At 39.8% G+C, this 21436-nt stretch overlaps 1 protein-coding gene across 1 annotated transcript in view; it reads left to right on the top strand.

The window, feature by feature from the left end:
- The window catches only part of gria1a (glutamate receptor, ionotropic, AMPA 1a), a 71116-nt gene extending 51927 nt beyond the window's left edge, over positions 1-19189 (top strand). The window contains 9 exon segments of the mRNA XM_044363767.1: positions 2023-2221; positions 2695-2942; positions 5825-5939; positions 12857-12991; positions 15005-15058; positions 15060-15096; positions 15099-15166; positions 15168-15217; positions 15219-19189. Coding sequence (XP_044219702.1) covers positions 2023-2221; positions 2695-2942; positions 5825-5939; positions 12857-12991; positions 15005-15058; positions 15060-15096; positions 15099-15166; positions 15168-15217; positions 15219-15318 — 1006 coding nt within the window. The 3' untranslated portion in view covers positions 15319-19189.
- Positions 19190-21436: the final 2247 nt, after the last annotated feature.

Below are 21436 nucleotides of genomic sequence, written 5' to 3'. Positions count from 1 at the left end.
CTGTTAGCACAATTTAGCTAAAGTAGCTAACTTTAGCCCAAGTGTGCAGCGCTTGGTGTTCCCAGTAAGCTAATGTTCACTTTGGTCTGAGGTAGCAGGACGTGTTTCCAGAGTGTAAAATGCAACACCCCACACCCCTTATTTGAAAGGTCCAAATGGAAAAGGTGATAAGCTGCAACTCTGGACTTCAAATCAGCTCCAATGCAAACCAGTGGGTGACATCACATCTTGCTACCTCCATTTTTATATGCAGTCTATCGTACAGAGCTAACAATTACTATAAAGTTCTTGCACTCAGCAAGTGTTACTGATGAGTCTGATCTGAGATAAGTTGGGTCATAAACTTTGTGAAAGAACCAAACAAAATTCTGCTCACAGTGATCCTTTTGTACTCACTTTATTTACAATGTTTTGGTCCTCAGACCCTCTTCAGGTAATATATGTTCCCGAAAAGACAGAAAGCTTTTTGGATTCATAAGTTACAAACTCTTACTACAGTATAACCCAAAGGTTCTCACTGACCACGTGTGTGTCAGGTGAGACGAACATACATTTTTTTATGTTGCTGTAGGTGAGGCCTCCCTCAGTTGGATGATAAGATGGATCTTCTTTTATCATCATCATCTTATCAGTCTCAGTTGTTCTTTAGATGCATTATTTTGATCTTTTCTTTGTACATTTTTGACAGTTAATCAAGCTCATTGGCCTTAATTGTTATGGATGCAAGGAGCTGCTGCTGTTTACATGTGTATGACACCGGTGCTGTTTGTCTACCTGAAGAAACTGCAAGAACCAAACTGTCATAAAGTGATTGACAGTGTGTGAAATTTTTTGGTTGTGTAACTGCAGTGAGCTAAAATGGAGAGTTCTGACATTAGAGAATCAACCACTTGCTTGTTGCAGCGATACTAAATGTGCACTGAGGCATTTAGAAAAGCATGTTGCTTTTCTCACTGCACATAAAAAGCCTAACCTTACCCACACCCATTTGAGCAGTGATCAGTAAAAAAGTCAAAATATGAATCTATACAACCCCCCCCCCCCCCCCATACACACAAACACACACACACACACCCTGCAGACAGCTCTGCATTCTCCCGACTGATTTTCAAAGGCTTGGCATCCATTCTGTGTTTGCTCTCCGCTCGCTCTCTGGCTGCTCTTTCATCATCCAGCCGTCATCTGAAAAGCATCTTAAATGATTATGTTTTAGCTTCTCCCTTTTTTTCCCCCTACTTAATCTCGCCTTCATGTTCACGCTCCATTTGGCTTGACGGCACAAAGGTGAATCATGAAAGCCTTTTTTGTTTCAGATTTGTGTCATTTTCATTGCGTAAGCTCCACTACTCTGTGCCTCCGCGCTTGTTGGGGACCGATATGTAACGCAACATGATTTCTGCTGTTGCTGTTCAAGTTGGCTTCTCTTGAGGTGAAGAGACGCACAGAGAGGAAAGACGGGGATTTGACTCAGGGGATTTTGCTCACAAATCATCCAGTTGTTTTTTTTTTTTTTGTGAAAGTGCAATTAGAGCAGTGGGTAAGTGTTCTCCTCTGCCTATTAATCCCCAACAATTAATGTGCGTGGTTCCATGAAACATATTGGCAACTTTCTTAAAGTGAGATTAATTTGGCAGGCAGGAAGCTGAGTGGGCCTTTGTGAAACTGGTTATCTTTCCTTAGCACATTGGACTAAGCTCTCCAAGCCTGGTGGAACGACGAGTGTGTGTGAGTGCAGAGGGAGAGTGATGCAATGTAGGTCATTTGAATGGTGTGAACATCTCAAGGTTTTTAGATTGCTTTTCTTGATTGTGTGTAAGATTGTCCAGGAAAAAAAAAACAAATGCAGAAGTATTTCTTTCCCAACACACAACATTAACATATGATGACTGATTGTGTTTGTAATCATGAAAAAAATAAAAGATGGACACAAAATGTATGAATTGAAGATATACACGAGCATATAAACATACTGTCAGTCTTTATATTTTTGACCAACCAAAGATCCTGTTCTTCTGTTTTTAGCTCTCTGTCAGGCCGCATTGTTGGAGGCGTGTGGTGGTTCTTCACCCTCATCATCATCTCATCCTATACTGCCAACTTGGCTGCCTTCCTGACGGTGGAGAGGATGGTGTCTCCTATAGAGAGTGCTGAGGATTTGGCCAAGCAAACAGAGATTGCCTATGGAACACTGGACGCCGGCTCCACCAAAGAGTTTTTCAGGGTAAGAAACCAAGATTCAAACATTTATTACTAACACAGCATCATAAAATATAAAGACAGATAGTGAAACATTCCTGAGGTTTAATAGCTAGTAAACATGATTTAGTTTTATTAAATAACGCACTCCCACAATAGCTGCCACCCTCTGCCAAGCTGCATTTTTTCTGTTAGTGTCAAGGTAAATGATAAGGGTAGCGTTAAATAGCACAGGGAACTGGCTAATGGCAAGAATCAGCTTTTCTTCCATTTTTTAGATGGAACAGAACAGGAATTGAGTGCTGAAAAAAGTTGAGGCCAGCTCAACTATGTAGCGCGTCACATCCGTCATGCAGTGACAAGTCTCGGGCGTCAGTTTGTAGTTTCACATCGCCAGCTTCCATTGAAAATGACATGTAGCCAGTTGCTGGTAGTCTGAACACACAGTCACACTGACATTGTCTCCTTCCCTCTCACTTTTACAATTCTGTCTGTCAGAGGTCTAAGATCGCTGTGTTTGAGAAGATGTGGTCCTACATGAAGGCCGCCGACCCGTCCGTGTTTGTCAAGACCACAGACGAGGGTGTAATGAGAGTCAGGAAGTCCAAGGGCAAGTATGCCTACCTGTTGGAGTCCACGATGAACGAGTACATAGAGCAGAGGAAACCCTGCGACACTATGAAGGTGGGAGGGAACCTGGACTCTAAAGGTTATGGCATCGCCACTCCCAAGGGCTCCCCTCTCAGGTAAACCCCTGCCACTGCAGTGAAGCTGGATAAAAGCCTTCAAGCACTTTTATTGAAGCTTGTGCATGATCATCAACTGACATCTGTTGATTTGTCCATCAAGCCCTCTGTTTGTAGCATTTGATCATGTATGAAAACATGCATGATCTTAAATTTTCCAGCTTCTCCTTTCTGTGAAACTTCATGCATTTACTTTTATTTATGCATCTTTTTTATCATAATAACATGACATGAATATTCAGTATTTTGTCTTTGCAATTCTAATCAGACATACAAGGCTTGTCATTTCTTATACTTCATCGAACATGTTTGTGTTTATAGTTTGCACACAGGCACATTTACAAATTGATCATGCCCATTTTCACCACTGACATACATCCTTCAGTTTATGTTTGTGTCTGCATATGTATATATGCAGTTAACCTAAGCTTGTGAGCACTTGCTGAAGTGTAAAGTAGGACTGTGAGATGTCCCAACCTTTGTCAGCGAAGCTATTTCTCCTGCTGCCCTCTAATTACAGTCTAAGCCTTCTTCATGAGCATATGTAGTGGCTGGTTTCATTCGGTCTGCTTTGAAACTGAAGCATCCCCTCAAACACACAGAAAAACACATACAAATGTAAATGCGCCTCTCACAAACCAACAGGGCCCTTGAAGCAGGATTACAGTTTAAAGGACCACATCCCATATGGCCACTTTTGCACTTAAGCCAGGGCTCACACCTTGAATGCAAAGTCAGCAGAGTCGAATTTATATTTGCCACATTATAAATGTGGTAATGAATGATAATTCATACTGAATGCACTTCCGCCACTGATGTCCAAGAACAGCAGCTGTCATTTCACATTACATTAACACCTTAACGAACTTCCCATCTATATTTCTCTTGCAACCTCAGAGAGAGTGCAGAAGCTGGTGGCATCTGAAGCTTTTAATCTGACTCTAATAGGCCTCATTCATTTTAATGAAAGGAGCCATATGGGGAGGATTCATTCAAAGTTGCTTAGGATTCATTTGGGGTTCCACCTTGGTTAACAGCCAAAGGTCATAACACGCTGACTAGAAATGTTTCCTACGCCTTACGCAGGGGCTCCTTTTTAAATTTTACACAAATTATATTTCATACAGCAAGTCGCTTTTGTGTTAGTGATAAGACAAGTGGTGAAATTAATCTGCTCGCAAGTTATATAGTCAGATTGGTTCAGACCTACAATGCAGCAACGGGATGCAGAGTAGAGCTGCTGAGGATGGCCGCCATTATCTCTCTCTCTCTTTGTGTTAATTACTGACAGAATAATGTATGTTATTCTCAGGTTGCCACTCTGGCCATTCACAGATGTCTGATATTGAGTTTTAATTAGCATGAACAGATAATCAACATTCATGATTGAAAGTGTTGTAATAAAGGATGGAACATTTGAATGATTCAAATATATTTATGGTTGAACTAGAAAACTGATCATTGTGCTGCTCACCTGGAATCAGACATTAATGAATGTCCAGTAAATTCAAAGACTTGAGTTCAGTTACACCTGCAATGCATCGTTAATGCACCAACATGCATAAAGTACTGGACATATGAAAATATGTACATATTATAGCACTTATATTGCAGTGCAGGCCTAACTGAAGGAAGCCCTTTGAAAAAAAAAAGATGCCAAATGATATAACTCTTCATTTTACAGGACGTACTGACTGCCTGCTTTCAAACTACAATATTTCTGATCATTCTATGAGATGTTCTATATATATTCTGTGCTCCCTGATTCATTTCTTTCATGTATGATGTCCAGCCACCCACATGCCTGCCTGACTGTTTACCCCCATCCCACCTAACATAATCTCCCTGACATCTGCTCGCCTTGACCCAACTGACCAAACTAACCAATGACCCGCAGGTCTCTGGACCATCCATGTCCACACACGTTGACTTCGTTCTTTCTGTCTGAGTCCACTGTGCTGAGAAAGAATTCAGAGGTTTTACCAGCTCTGAGGATACCTGTGTTCCCTACAGCTGTGTTGTGCACTCAAGGCTTGGGATAAAGACCCTTTCATGCGTCCGCTGGTGAGAAAGGCAGAATATCACCAAGCAAATTAGAAGAACTGACTCTGATTCGAGGGAAGAGACATTCTAGAAAAGACTGTAATCCTCATTTCTTTTATGCCAATTCTGATGTCAGATTCTGCCTTTCTGTGATTTGCGGACGGAGAGAGTCTTTGTCCACAGCCAGTCAGCTATAGGAAATACACACACACACTCACCAGAGAGAGAGAGCAACCCTTGAGGAGATGCTTCAGATGAGGTGGTTTCATGTAGTTTCATGTTCAGGACTCCGTCTATAGTTGGTCACGCAGTTTCCTTTCAGCTTGTTTAAGAAATAAACTTGTTGTGAGAGTGAACCTGACAGTTCAAACATCCAAAGCCTCTGTCTGAATTTGTCTCAGCTGATAGATATAAATTAATCAACATGGGCATCCATTCACCATGATGCCGCTATGGGTAGAATATTGATAGTTTAGTTACCATAACGATCTGTATGCTGGTGCAGCTGAAAGGAAATTACCATCTGTAGACCGAGTTCTGCATCCAGGGCATCTCCATTTATAGTGTCTGCTCTGCCTCCCTCTGAGGCCCCTGCTTGGTAAAACCTAACTCTACGACTGTATGGGCACTCAGCATTTCAGCCCATTACAGATGTACAACTAACATATATCAAACATGTACATCTAAAGCCAAGTACTCCTGCTTCATATCAGTAGCTATATGCAGGAGTTTCAAACATAAATCAATGTTCTCATAATCACCACCACCATACGACCAATCTCTTTATATCTGTCCCATAGAGTGTCTCCTAATGGCTATCATTTTATATTATTTTCAAGAAACCCAGTAAACCTGGCAGTGTTAAAACTGAACGAGCAGGGCCTCTTGGACAAATTGAAAAACAAGTGGTGGTACGACAAGGGAGAGTGCGGCAGCGGGGGCGGGGACTCCAAGGTCAGAGCCAGTTTGATAAACCCTGCGGGTAACCCACCACCACTGGGAGTGTGTGGGGAGGGGAGGGTTTGTGGTGGGGAGGGGGGTAACCGGCAGACCCACACTGCACTGCCACTCTAGCAAATACTTAATCTCTTTGTGGTGTGAGGAAGAGCAAAGGGAAGAATGCCAATGGTTGTGATCATTTGGCTCTGGGCTGCTGAGTTTGAAAAACCACAAAGGGGGAAGTTTTCTATCATCTCCCTTGCTTAAACAAAAACGAACAACGCTGATTTACAATTGATCAATGTGTAGTAATTAAACCAGCTGGGTCCCTTGTGCTCACAGATATTTTCAGACAGCATGCATCTATTTAGTGGCTGAAATCTGCTTAGTTTTAGTTGTTAAATTTGCTCATTAACACCATTTTCTTTTGACAAAACATACAATTGAGACATCCCTGTTGCACAAGTGAGGGTAAGCAGTGTGCCGGTTACCCAAAGTGATATAGTAATACACATCTACTGCCTTAGGGAGCAAGCCAACCAAGCTAGATGGAGTATTAATGCATATCACTTTGACTCTGATGTTTCTAATGATGTTTATGCTATATATATACATATATATATATATGTATGTGAGTGTGTGTGCGTGTGTGATGTGAGTTCTTTTCTTTTTTTTCTTTTTCTTTTTTTTTTACCTTTAAGCAAGCAAGCTCAAGCATTAACGTGTGTATGTATTTTGCTGCTCTGTGTTTCTGAACTAATAACATAAAATAACATGGTATAATATGTTATTTATGTTATTTCCTTATGGTTGGAAGAATCCCAGTAAACCTAGCGGTGTTGAAACTCAATGAGCAAGCCGTCTTAGACAAACTGAAAAACAAATGGTGGTACGATAAAGGGGAGTGTGGCAGCAAGGACTCCGGAAGAAAGGTTAGTCTCCCACCCAATCCTGTCACCTCACAGCACCTCCCAGCACAACCCTGCCCTGATCCTAGACCAGCCCCACGTCCAGCCCTCAGCCTCTCTTACACTGAGCAATAACCCTTATGTGGCTCTGGCAGTGCTACCATATTGGCCCGAATATAAGACAACCCTAATTACACGATAATACCTGTCTTTGAATGAGTACTTTTAAACACCCAGTGCAACAAGGCAGGCATGTACACTGTTTTTTAACATCTTAAATGCATCTTTGCATTTGAATAAAGATGCAGTAAATTAATAAAAAACCGAATAAAACATTTTATTACACAGTTGATAAAATACAGTTCAGGGCAGAATGATTATTTTGTATGATCCACTGATTGTAAATTATGGAATATCGATGCTTCAACATTGTAAAACTAGCAATTTAATTAAATCACTCAGGCTTCAGAATTAACTGAGAAGGAATACATTGAACTTCAATAATCTAATTGAATCAAAACTTCTTAATCCTTTGTCAGACTTGCTATTACTGATAATATGACTCCTGCTGCTTCTGTCAGTAATATTAAAGCTAACACTTGGCTTCAAATTATTCACTATAATACTAAATATTCCTAACTAAATAAACAACAATCAAAGGTTAAAAAAATATCTTAACTCATTTTTTATCAAGAGTTTAACAATCAAAACTCTTCTGCTTCATCCGGACTGTGTGTGTGTGTGTATGTGTGGTTTAGTCAGATTTGATTGACAGTTACCAAACAACCTGCCAACTGTCATCAGATTGTGATTCAAATGTTGCTAAATCCAAATTTGTGATATCACCTCAAAAAATACCCAAAAACTTTTCTAACTTTGGTAGACAGTTGTGTGTAATTTTGGACCACATCAAGTTTTTCTTTATTATTACAGTTGCACTGTTAGTATCACTACTACAGTGTCAACTGCTGCTAATGTCACAACTACTATTACTACTGCTGAGAATGAATGGTGAACACTGTTCACACTATCATTAGTAAACATACTTTTTGCAAATCTAGGGAATTGTTAAGACTTTTTGCCACTTCTGTGTGGACCACCTCTGCACTAAAGATGTTCTATTTGTATGTGGCAGCAATACATTAACATAATCCATCAGAAAACAGGGCTTTCTGGAGACTTTTGGAGCTAACTAACACTAGCAGAAAGTGTATAGTTTAAAACTCGCAAACAGCAACAAAACAAGCTATTAGTACAACACACTCTGAACAGGATCCCTTTGTAACATAAGGGAACATCTGCTGTTGTGAATATATAAAATGTAATTCAATCCCAAAAGATGTTTGAAATGTAATTTTCACAAGAAATATTGTCTTATATTTGGGCCAGTACTTTGGTGGCACTCTGGTGTCTATTTCTTCCCACTGACGAGCTTGTGTTGTCAGAGATTTAATGTTCATTACCAGTGTGTAAATACATATTGTGTGGTGGATCAGTTAGTAGTGTAATGGAGACTACAGTTACCATCCAGGTTGTATAAATCCTCTTAAAAATAGACCGTAAAACCCACCAAACACACACAGACTCACACACACACACACACACACACACACACACACACACACAGATCAAATGTTCTGATAACCTTGAGCTGGTACTGTAGATTAAATACCGTATGAATTACTCTGAAAGCAATTTGTGAGAATAGATCTCCTTCCCAAGGAGAAGAATACGGAAAAAAACAAAGGAGGACATGAGTGAGACAGATGACGACATTAGACCATTGGACGATGCTGAACCCTTCAAACACGTTGAGCCGTAACCTTTACATTCTGGCTCACTCACTGTAGAGCGTGCATGTATGGATGCAAACCCTGCCAATCTGCTCGAGTTGCACCAAATCTGCCACTGTGCTTGCATGCATTTACAGTCTATGTTAACCACTGTTTCAAGAAGTAGTTCTGCCTGACAGAGGCTTTTTCTCTTTAGCTTAGGTTCCTCTATGAAATGTCAGCGGGCCTTCTGATCCTGTCACTACAACTGTTACAATTTTTTTTCTACCTTTCCTCTGCTCATACTTTGATACTTTAGTGTAGAGGTGTCAAACCATGTGCAATGAAGGGTGAAGTCTCCAGGGAACATATTCACAAACAATCTGAGAATATTCTGCAAGGGCTCTGAGGTTGGAATAAAACTTACAGCAAGGAGTCCCATTTTGGGAGAGATTTAGTAGAATACACTGTCATTGGTCAATCATGGACATCTTAGTAGTACAGTCACAAAAGTATATATTTAAGGACAGTTTACTGTGAAATTTTAAAGCCCTCTATAGTAAATATTTATAGGAACTTTATAATGTTGTTTGGGAACATAACTTGACTTTAAAGGAATAGTTCTACATTTTGGGAAATATGCTTATTTACAATTGATAATCCTCTCATATCTGTATGCTAACCATGGAGCTATGAAACTGACAGCCAGGTTCTGTCCCAAGGTAACAAGACTGGCCACCGGCACCTCTTGGTTAACCCGTTACATCTCAAGTGGCCCACGAAATACTATGGCACATAACCACTGTAAAACCACAACATGCTGTTTTTACACCTTTTATACATATTAAACAAATGAAATATAACATGTTAGTGAGTTTCAGAGGTGCTGGTACACATATGGTTTTGATGTAGCTTCATTTTTACTACATAAGTATGAGACTGGTATGATTGTCCTCATTTCTCTTAGCAAGAGAGCGAATAAACTTATTGTCCAAAATATCAAATTATTCCTTTAATATTTTTGCAGTACTCACAGCCTGACATGTGATGCCTCCTGCTCTCTAAAACAACTCCCTGCTCTAAACAGTTATTAGCTTTGTCAAGAGTTGAGATACTTCATTAATAGCTTATTTCTTTGCCTTGTTTTAATTGTATTTTTAAATGGAAATTCTCAACACACACATGCAGGCAGAACATTTATTCTAAGATGTTTCTAAGGATTTGGCCACTGGGGCCAAGCTTTGTAGCTTTGTAAATACAACTTTAGGTGTTTTCATAAACTTAATTTTAGCTTGAGAGGAGGAATTAGTGTCTGAAGTAATCAGGTATCATTCCTGTTTGGAGGAAAAACTTGCAGACTCTCAGTCCTTCATAACACATTATTTGACACACAAGCCCTGGTCTAAAATCTTTATATAGATCATATAAAGCTTCTATATACTGTACAGCAGGGTATATCTAGATATTATTTGGCCAAAAGACAGACTAAATATATTCAAATGCAAATTGCTGATATCCTGAGTTAACTGTACGGTGTAATAAAATGTAAATGGCCAATCTAACAGAACTATAGCTTTTCATGTGGTATCCATCTCTTAAAGTGACATTAAGGTATTCCCCAGACAGATGTACATGGAATAGCATCCTCGTTAGACCCCATTGTTCCATGAGAGCCTGTTAGGTCGACTGATATAACTCTCAATGATTACATTTCATGACTATAAATAGGCATAAATGTAAGTAGGCGTCATTGAGATAGAGAATAATGACCTATAATATCAAGCTATGTCAAACCAAAGAGTTGTCGTGCTGTTGCTGCATGAATGCATGTGTTGTGGGGTGTTTATGCACTTTACCTGTAGCTCTTCCCTCACAAAATGTAGTTTTGAGAGGTGTATGAAATAATCAGTTATAAGATTCACATAGACATTGTTTAAATGCTTAGAAATGTATAAATAAGTTATGAACATTTTGAATAAGTATATATTTTAAAGATCTGAGGCCTGTCTCACAATTGGGTTTAACATACTGTAGCTCTCTTTGAGTTAGTAAAGGTACAACTAAACATTGGTGATTCTGGATAACTGGTCTCACAAAGCTGCTAACGCTCTGTTTCTGTTGTAACCCAAGATTTAGCAACACAGCTACGAGCATGTGCACACGGAAGGGGTGAGATTTAAAGTAGACAGCCAATCATATGCTACATTGACAGCTGAAGAGTGTTGAATTTATATGAGAAAAGATGAAACTGTCGTTCCCTGCTGGGTTAAAGCTGAAGTTAATTTATGTTAAAGATACCCAGTATAAACACACAACTACAGTATAAAAAGCTATACATATACAGAATATAGTAAAGAGAAGTATGATAATAAAATGTCTACAGTAGCCTAGAATTGGTATGGGAAATAAATAACTTACTGATATTTGTCCTCCTCCTTTATAAAGAAAACTATTGCAGAATAAATAAATATTTTCAAAGTTAGTTTGAATAGTTTCAAAGAAGTTTTAAATATTTCAAATGTTTCTCCTGCTGATGTAAGAGGAGCGTTGCAGGAGTTGTGAAAATAAAAAAGACTAGATCAAGGTTGAAGGTCGATGAAAGATCACTGCTCATGGTTAGGTTGCTGTCAGAATAGTTTTTATTCATATGATAAGAAAGAGAAAGTATTCCATAGCACGCTGAGATTTTCTATTTATGAAGTCTGTTCTACAGTGATTGAATATGAGTCTGTGTTTAACCAGTCATTAAAGAATGCAATTGTACATTTTATTAATTACTTACAACTACCTACTTACTATTTAGTTGAAAATCGTGTTTTATTGCCAGAAAGGAACGCTGCTACTACAAATTATTTATGATATAAAAAAAGTTGAGTGAGCATTCCTACGGAAGCCCAGTGCTAATGTTAAAGGATGTTCTAACCTATTATTAGGCCCCGCGGTGGGTGCTACAAAGCTTTCTGACAGGTGACGCCATGCTCTAATAATGACCTAACGTACCTTTAAATGCTGTTAAATGTCCTGCCCTCACATTTCCAACATGCTGTTTTGTAAGATTTATAATCGTTAAAGAACACTGACTGTGCTGCAAATTATTGATGATATAATAGAATAAATCATCTCAGAGAGCAGTTGTACCAGTTTGTAAAGATGTCACTCTGTGCTCTTGAGAAAGCAACTAATATTTTCCTGATAACTGAGCACAAAGTCAAAAATTTCCTTACAGGTTCCGTCTACGCTGTTGGTTACCATGGCAACAGAGCTCAGTTTGAACACAAGCTATCTTTGTGAGACCGAAAAAGAACTGTTATGCATTTAACCGATTAATCCTGCTTTGTGAGACAGGCTTTCGAAACGTTGTTGTTATTGTTCATATTTTGTTTTGTTTTTGTTTTGTGTTTGTGTGTGTGTACGTGTGTCTCGTCCTCTTGTCTCGTACTTTACATCTGTATCTCTTTGTGTGCCTAAGCACTTAGGCTCATCTGTGTGTGTGTCTTTGAATGCGTGTGTGTATGCAAAAGTATGTATTGGTTTGTGTGTGTGTGTGTGTGTGTGTGTGTGTCACATTACTCTAATGCATTTGAGTCCTTGCACATGTGATTCCTACCTGTTTGTGAAACAAATGTGTGTCTTTAATTGTATACTATGCAGGATTTTCTTTAAAAAAAACAAACAATGTGTAGACTCATACAAAAGTAATCCCTCTCAATCATCACTTATGACCCACTAGAAGTGTGTGGTAGAGTATTTATCTGCCTCTGCCTGTATTTTCTTATTTTCTTATTATTTTGCTGTGTTCGTGACACTTCTGGGCATCAACCTTCAGGCAGTGGATGTGTAGCCCCCAGCCAATAACAGCGCGCAGGGTGGGACTCATAGCATAGCAACCAGGTTACATCGCTGTCTCCGTCTCTCTCCTCTGCTCCGCTCTGCTCTCTGTCTCTGTGTCATGCATGTATAAAGAGCTGCAGGTCTGTGTGTCTGCTTCCTCGCTCGACCACCACTGCTCTCTCTCTCACTCGCTCGCTCACTAGGGAGGAGGGGCCAACTTTGAATTCTGTGTGTTTACAATCACCAAACAACAAATCCTGCATAGTATAACCTTTAAGTACATGTGTGTGAATCAGTGTGTCTGTCTTCAGTTACTTATCATATGTATGTAAACCTACAGTATAGAGTCATTTTTTGTTGCTCTGCTCTACTATCACTCCTCACCAACTGGCTCTGTCCCGTCCTCCCTCCTCCCCTCTAGGACAAGACAAGCGCTCTGAGCCTCAGCAATGTGGCGGGAGTCTTCTACATCCTGATCGGCGGCCTGGGCCTGGCCATGCTGGTGGCACTGGTGGAGTTCTGCTACAAGTCCAGGACCGAGTCGCGCCGAATGAAGGTGTCCACCGCGCGAGCCGCTGCCGCCTCAGCCGCTCAGGCCTTTCACTGCTCAGCCTTAGACAGTGGTGCTAGCGCCCCCTACACAGAGCTGCAGAGCTACGGCCTGTACGCCAACAACATTGTTAAGATATAAGGGCAGAGCACAGCCACGGGGTAGGAAACGCTGTGATCAAGCCATAATGATGATGATGATGATGATGATGATGATGATGATGACATCCGCCTCCTCACCCCCCCGCCCATCTAACCGTGATCACAGTAGGGCCTTTCACGGCTTCCACCGCAGTGCAAACGCTCTCCTGTACCTCTATCTCCCTCTGCCGCTCCCTCGCTCAGTCTTTATGTTACTGATCTCCTGCAGTTGTCTTGAATCACTTGATTTTAAATTGCCATTATGCCTGTTTCTTTTATGTTCTATAGATTTCATCACAGTAGCTTATATGGCTCCAAATCATGAAGTTTAGCTTGTCTTTAATATTACTAAATCTGTATATCATACATTTATTTGTCCAAAATCATTCACCAAAAGGTTCTGCCTTTTAAACTCTATGATATTGAACTATGAATCAATTTAAAATGTTTCATTTAGATCATTGACATTTTGTGGTAAGTAATGTAGAATCTAGAAGCATAGTTAAGTACATGATACACTTTTTTTATTCTGGCTTACAAAAATGTTCCTTTCTAGTTAAATCCCGTTACTACACTCATTATAATCTTGTAGCACATGTTAACAAATGAAGAAATTTCACAGCACAGGTGTAAAGGCAATTTGAATCACAGTGGTACATCTATCTACCTCTGTCGCTGTGAGCACATCTCTCCCCCTGTTCCTTCTTCTCTTTTTGCTGACTGTCTCGCAACGCAGGGCCCATTGTGGTGAACATCCTTTATATGTATACCATAAGGCAGGCCCGGTGCGGCTCACATGTGTTCCATCACTGCTTTTAACCCAGACCAGTCTAACTCAAGTTATTGTATTTGCAGAAATCTCAAGAGTAAGGACTTGTTGCTTAGTATTTGACTGCGAGATGTGAGGTTTCTCCTCCAGCAGCTGCGATATCATACCTATTAGTCTTCCGCTTCATGGATCAATTTACACAAACAACCTTTGATTCATTCTTCCAACATCAAAGCCCCCTGGGGCTACGCTGATATACTCTTCATGTAAACAGCAGAGAAGGCAAGGCAGAGCCAAGACAAGGCGTGATCTTCTACATGAATCTCTTATTTTTTAATCAGCCTACAAAGAGACACCTGATCAGTATGCTGATGAGATTGGTGAGGAGCCTATTAGTCCAGCGGTGCCTTTATGCTGTTTGGCTTGAAAGAAACAACAACGCGGTTCCAATTAGAGGCCGGTGTAATTCTCCAATCCCCATGCAGCACTCACCGGTTGCTGTAGATCGCACTTGCTTCGCCCAATTTAATCAACTATAGAATAGAGGATGTAGGCAGACACAGAAGAAGCACATGTGCTCGTATACACTCACGCACACACACACGCATCACACATCATTAGGTCGTCTTTCAAGCCCAGTGGCTTTTACTGCGCTAGACTGGAGAATGGAGCTATTAAACCAATGAATGAAACCTCAGCTCGCTTCTTACTGCCCGCACTTCGCTCTGTTCCTCCTGTTACAAATTAGGACATTGATGCACATCGGCCAGCGCCACGGTTTACCACCCGCGAATATCACTCAGGCCTAAATAAAGAGGATGAAAACCAGCACCCTATGACTCCTAACAGCTTATTCTGCTCCTGAATTTCTTGGAGTGCCAGCACCACATACAGATAGTGACATAAACAGCTGCTTATGCGCATGTATTCATATAACAAAGACTGGAGAAGATGCATAACATTCTGCAGACTTATCTTTATCTCTCTAAGACCTTTTTAAAGTGCGCTGCTAGCTCTAACTGTTGCATTAACTTTCCCTGCTCTTATTAGGATATAATCCATGTTTGTGTCCGTAGACTTAACTGTAATCTCTTTGTTTCTTTCTGACAGCAATCCATCAACGACGCCATGCGCTGCTCCACCCTGACCAGGATGAGTGGCAACGGGAGCGGCGGAGAGAACGGACGAATCCTCACCCACGACTTCCCCAAGACCGTTCAGACACTGCCCTGCATGAGCCACACCGCCAGCATGGGACTGGGTGCCTCCGGCATGTGATCGTCACGTGACTGTGCAGGCGGGGAGGAATAGGCAGGGTGGGGCAGGACAAGCACAAGACTCTAACGTCCTCAAAAATCATGGCTGTCCGGTTTGACCCATCTATTCTCCTGGCTGTCAACGTGCCCGACTCAAACAAGACTTAACTTACTGCCAAAATGCACTCTCGAATCGCTCCTTACAAACTACGAACAGAGACTCACAACAATTTTTTTAATAAGTGGATGTTTGGAAAAAGAGATATTGGAAAAAAAAGGAAGGGAAATGTGCTGCAATAAAGAAGCCGTCAACGGGGGCGTGTTTTTGAATTTTTTACAGTGTTCATTTATGTGGGAAAAAAAAAAAAGAACTTTATTCTTCAGTGTGACGCCTGCGCTGTGCCATTTCGATGGAGCTGTTGACCTTAGTCTGCGTGTGCAATATCTTCACCTCCACTGCTGACCTTGTACTACCTAGATGCTTTCTGATGGCTGATGGAACGTGTCTTTGCACAGATGTGGTGATGAGGACAAAACACTTGTGACTTCTATGATCATTTGATATTGTTTTGGGACATTCCCGCTCTCTTTCACTCTCACATTTACACGCCATTTTGGAAGGACAAAGTGCTCTGTGTAGCATAGGCAGTTTTTATGATATAGTATATGGTTAACACTGTTGTATTAGCGCAAAGAGCTTTGTCAAAAGTAGTTGATTTGATTTTTCCTCGACTGAGGTTTAATGCTGTTTAAATCAGCGGATGACCGGGCTACAACAAACATGCATTGCTGCTACACCTCATTTAACACGTCATGCCTTGTCTTTGTGCCATATGACCATTCTCACAAATGCACTCAGATACACTTACACACTTGTTGCTACTGGGTTATGTATTTGGCCAACAGATAGATATATATATATATAAAGTTGAGAGTTTTACTATTTAATGATGAAAGAGCAGATTCCGAAATGCTCACTTTGACCTGTGTGAGAAAGGGTTAGAGGGTAGAGAAGACACACGGACACATTATTCTGTGGCTATGTACAGCACTGAGTGACCTTACACTGTATTCTACTGTTGTGACATTCATAGCATATCCATTGATATACAAGGGAATCTATTTGCAGCGCATGTTAAAGAACTGAGATTGACAAATTCAGATACAATCTGGAGAAAATGTTCCCCAAACTATAGTTAGAGTCGTCGCTGCATAATTCACTCACTCCTGTGATATATTTTCAGCTGTATTCAGTTTTAATGAAATGGGCAGAGGAGCTATTCACTCAATTTATTGAGAGTGGCATATCCCCTGCAGATTGTGTATGGCCTATAAAAGGAAAGTTGGCCTCCTCTCTCTGTCGCTAGCTAGCTCAGGAAGGAGGCGGGATTGGAAGACTTGGTGTGACTGACGGATTCTGTGTTTTTTGGAAGCCAAGGTTACATTGGTCACTTCTCTGCTCGGGTTGTAGAGTTTTCACTTTCAGATCATGTAAAGTAAACAAAAATTACAGCGGCAAGCTCTGAACAGTAGAGGGCAGAGGTGACAAAGGGCAGCCTATGTTTGACATATAGGCCTTCAAGGAAAATTCCACCCAGAAACATTTCAGTGCTGTTAACTAAATGACTTTTGATGATGTACTTTGCATTTCTGGACCCATTCTGTTGGTTAATAGTGTGTTTTATATTCTCATGAATGACTGACAGCAGAAAACTAAAACTTCTGTAGCTAATGTTATGATTTGGTATCAAAGGACAATTTAAAGGACAAAATGAAAGTTTACAAAATTATATATTTTTCTTATTGTCAACAAATTCCATGAAAGGACAAGACAACATTGTGTTGTTTCATCTTTTAATACTTTCCGACTACACTACCCTGTGTGTGGCACTCAGCCCCAAACCCACTGATTCCCACTGCAGACGAAAGTGTTTGAAGACATTAAGAAACACTCTGCTTGTCTGATATGGTTTTCCACAAAGTTCAATTACTTCAGTGAAAATTCTTTAAATTATATCTACTCCTCCCTGAAAAATCCAGAATCTGTTTCAGAACTTTATCTGCTGGACAAAAGTTGTCCCCCGCTTCACTGAAAAGTCCATCCTCAGTGTATGTGCCCCAGAGGTTTTACATTTCTACATCGCACCTGTGTTACATATTGGACCACAATTGTTTTCAGAACTAGTTGTGACGTCACAAATCATGTTCATATCTGCACATCTTAAACTCAGATTTAAGGTGAGCACAGAGAAACTTTCCTCCTCCTGATGATGAATGACAGCTTTGAAAAAGGCTCACAAATATATAATTTCATGTTAAAAAAAATGCTGAATAATACCCTAAAACAGCTGGGCACTGTAGTTTTTGGCAAATGTTTTTCAAACAGGCGTAAATAATGCATTTGTTAGGGACTACTTTCAGCCGCGTATTAATACACATTTGGTGCACTAGTGAGAATTTTTGACAGCAGGATGATGTATGTGGGATTTACTCAAAATAAACAACAGTACACATGAACACAGGACCAGTTGATTGTTGGTTTGGGTCTATAATTATAGAAAGTCACCAGGCTTGTCCTTCAAGCTCAACTGTCTTAAAGATAGAAATGGTCAAGCAAGGAGAGAAACCAATAGCAGGTATTTTCTTACAACGCGTCACAGCCAGAAGCTATGTACCGTCCAGCATGTTTTCCTATTACATACCTATCACTTTCTCCCTTCCCATACACTCAAATATTCCACTTCAGAGTACAACAATTTCATGTACCTGTAATGTCACAAATCACTCAAGAAAATATAGGAAAATGATCAAGATGAAGCAGGTTGAGGGAAAAGTGGGTACATCAAAATGGCAAATTACAGTAATTCCTCACAACATCGGTCCTGAAATGCACTGAACATCACGCGTGGTTGTTGATATCCAAGAGTCCAACAGTGTCCAAAGGTGTGATTTTACTTTACGAAGGTTACTGGAAGGTTGTTTGCTAAAAATGGGATTTCTGCTGCTGTCGCATGTCAGAGGTCAGCTTCAGATTATGTACCGCACACTCTAGCTGGCTTCTCATTTCACACCAGAGGCCAAGCGCCTGTACAAAGGCAGCACGCATCATCTGCTTCCACAACACGGCGTGTATTATTTTTCCTCACCTTTAATTTTCTGCTTTAAAAAAAATTTACTACCAAATCTAATGTATGCCCTCTCTTTCTCTACATCCTCATACAAGCAAGAAAAATGGGCAGTCAGAGTTTACTGAAATCACACATATCTCCACCTATTATGTATATAAAAGGCTTTTCTCTTGAAAATGTGTGTTTTCCTTCCAATCATGCCTCAGTGTACCTGAATTAGTTACCGCGTGAGTACTTTTCCTTTCTTCCTCCATCGATGCGTCTTCTTCTGCTGATGCTGTATTAATTAGGACACAGCACAGCACTCTTCAGTGGAGGCTTTACCTTCAGAAAGATGTTTTATATGCCATAACAGATTTGTAAAAAATCAAATAAAATAAAAAGACACTCAATGTTTGTATTATACAGGAGAGTTGGGGTGCCAGAAAGTGTTATACACTTTGAAGAGTGTAAAAAAATAAAACACACACACACACACACACACACATACACAATGATGATGAATAATCTATAGACGCTAATGTTGTTTAAAGCCAGTTTTGAGTTTATTTTGTTTGATTTTGTTGCAAATTTCAAAAAGGATTTCCTGTTGGTGTTTTTTAAGTGCTTGAAATTTAACATCATTTGAATATTTCTTTGTCGTTGTCCTTTTCCACAGTATTTTACTACTGGAATCTAATCACAGTTTGTTCACCAGAAACATCATTATTGTTGTTTTTTTTTTAACTAAGGAAAGGGTGTACATGAGTTTTAAAATTAAAAAATAATGGTTAATAAATGAGTTTAAAAGAGAAAAGAGAATACAACTATAAGGAATCCGATTTTTGAGAAATAAACTTTTTTTTTTCTAACCAAAGTGTCCTGGAAGGAAGTCATCATGCTTTTGTAACCGAATAAAGGAATAAACTATGTATATTTGTTCGTTTTATTTCCACAGGAGTCACATATATCTCTCCTCCATGCCTTGGGCAAACGGGATGTGACTTTAGATATTACAGGCATAGGAGGATAAAGTGCTGTCTGAGTCTGAAAGGAGTGCAGTGATCCAAAAAATAATCTCCGGCAGTCTGTCTTACATGAAAGCAGAAGAAGAAAAAAAAAGTCTCTGTTACATGAGCTGCAAGGCAATTAAAAAAAGACGTCTTGTGTGGACTTAATGGTCCTCGTCAAGGTCAAACAGATTAATGAGTACAGCCAACATTTAATTAAGCAGCACTTTCACATGCATTCCACTCAAACTAATTTGCATCTGTATGTCTACATAATTTGCATGTATGAAAGCCAAAAAATAAACCTGCATAGACAAAAAGACAGAGAGAAATAATGGTGAGTAGGCTACAGCCTCTTTGCTGTCTTTATGTGTTTTATTTTAATTAATTGTTTTGGCAGAGAAGGTGACCATATACAATAAAGTTCCCAACTGTGATTTAAACATGGGACCTTGCAGTTTATGTTATGCATCATAGATCAATGGCCCTCAATACAGCTTTTTTTTCCTGCAATGAAATTATATGGCAGCCATGTTTTACAGCTGCAACAATTAGATGATTAATTGATTAGTCCCTCAACCTAGAATTTAATCAACAACTATTTTGATAATCGAATAATTGTTTTAGTCATTTTCTAAGAAAAAATGCCCACAATTTGCTGGTTGCAGCTTCTCAAATGTCAATGAAAATAATTGTTAGTATGTTTTATTTCTAATCAGCACATTCCATCCAGGAAATGTGAATTCACATGTTGAGGACAACAGTATCCCCATCAGTCCAAAGTTTAACTTAAAATGATCAGCTCTTTAATATTTTTATGTACCAACAAACTTTTCTACTTTTTATATTATTATATTATATATTGTGTGAGTCATGACACCAGTCTGCTGCAGCTAGAAACAACGCTGATGAGAGAGACAGAACTAAAACACAAGAGTTGTGAGTCATGTGACCGAAAAATGCTAAAATCCTGTAGAGCTTGAGGGAACTGCAGAGTTAGGTGATAATTGTCTGTGAGTTCTTCACTACCAGCGAGCTTCCTGCATCACACATACTGATTTTTCTATTGTTAATATAAAAATACTGATTAGCTATAACTGTTTCACCTATCACCAAACATTTACCTGAATTTACTGGCCCAAACTGAGACTGACAAAACAGTCACATACCTTCACTTTATTTGACATATAGTACTGTATTTATGCTGTCTTCATCATTCCTGTTCAACACAACTCCAAACTGTTCAGCTGTGATGCATGAATTTTTGGAATGGATTATTGTGTAGATCCTATGGTGGATCCACCTGTAGAATAGAGGAGGTGAGGCTTACGAAATTCTATATGAACAGCTTTGCGGTGAGCAGTGTTGCAGCAGGCATCGCAGCAAAGGAGAGAGCAGAGCACCGACAGCTTAAGCACACAGCTCTGACCAAAAGGGAGCACTGGATATGTGTTACAGTGAAAAACTGTACGTCTGAGTCGACTGCCTGCAGACTTTGCTTCATTGATGCAGAAATTACCAGTAGCTTCATGTATTTTATGTTCAAATGTTGTACTTCAAGCTCAGAAATCCCGCATGTACCTTTGTGCACATTTAGAAGACAAATGAGGACAAGTCAAAAGGAATGTAGTCTGATCAGTTTGAACCAGTTATTGTGCATAGACGGCCAGTTTGAGTTTTGTCAAAACTGCACTTCTGCAGAGTTGATCCAGTCTTCAGTCTTTCTTTATGAAACATCTCTGGCATGGCTTTTTTTGTATTGATTCACCAGAATGTCATTACTCCAAACACAAACTGACTGTGACATGTCAGAGAAGCTGCAGCTGGTGGTAGAGAAATCCTTAAAATACCTGTGTGCACTTTATACTGCGTGATGCTTTTTTTTATCATTTATTATGATTAGTTATCTATCTATTTTTATCTATCGCATAAATGCCTTGGAAATTCCATCTGTGCGCGTAAGAGTCGAAATATGAAAAATGATTTTCATTACCCGGAAGAAACATTTCACGCAACATGAAATGTCATCTGATCTGTCGTCTCATATTATTGTTCATCCTGAAAGAGGGAATTATTATGACAATGAAGATACAAATATAGAATGTGGCATTGTATGCTGCTTATTGCGTATGTGTGAGTTAATGTGTGGATGTGTGTGTCTGCGCGCTA

Source organism: Thunnus albacares, chromosome 10 (assembly GCF_914725855.1).
Source record: "Thunnus albacares chromosome 10, fThuAlb1.1, whole genome shotgun sequence".
In the NCBI taxonomy this organism is placed as follows: domain Eukaryota; kingdom Metazoa; phylum Chordata; class Actinopteri; order Scombriformes; family Scombridae; genus Thunnus; species Thunnus albacares.
Note: the sequence above shows the minus strand (reverse complement) of the source record. Positions and strands in the feature narration are given on the sequence as shown.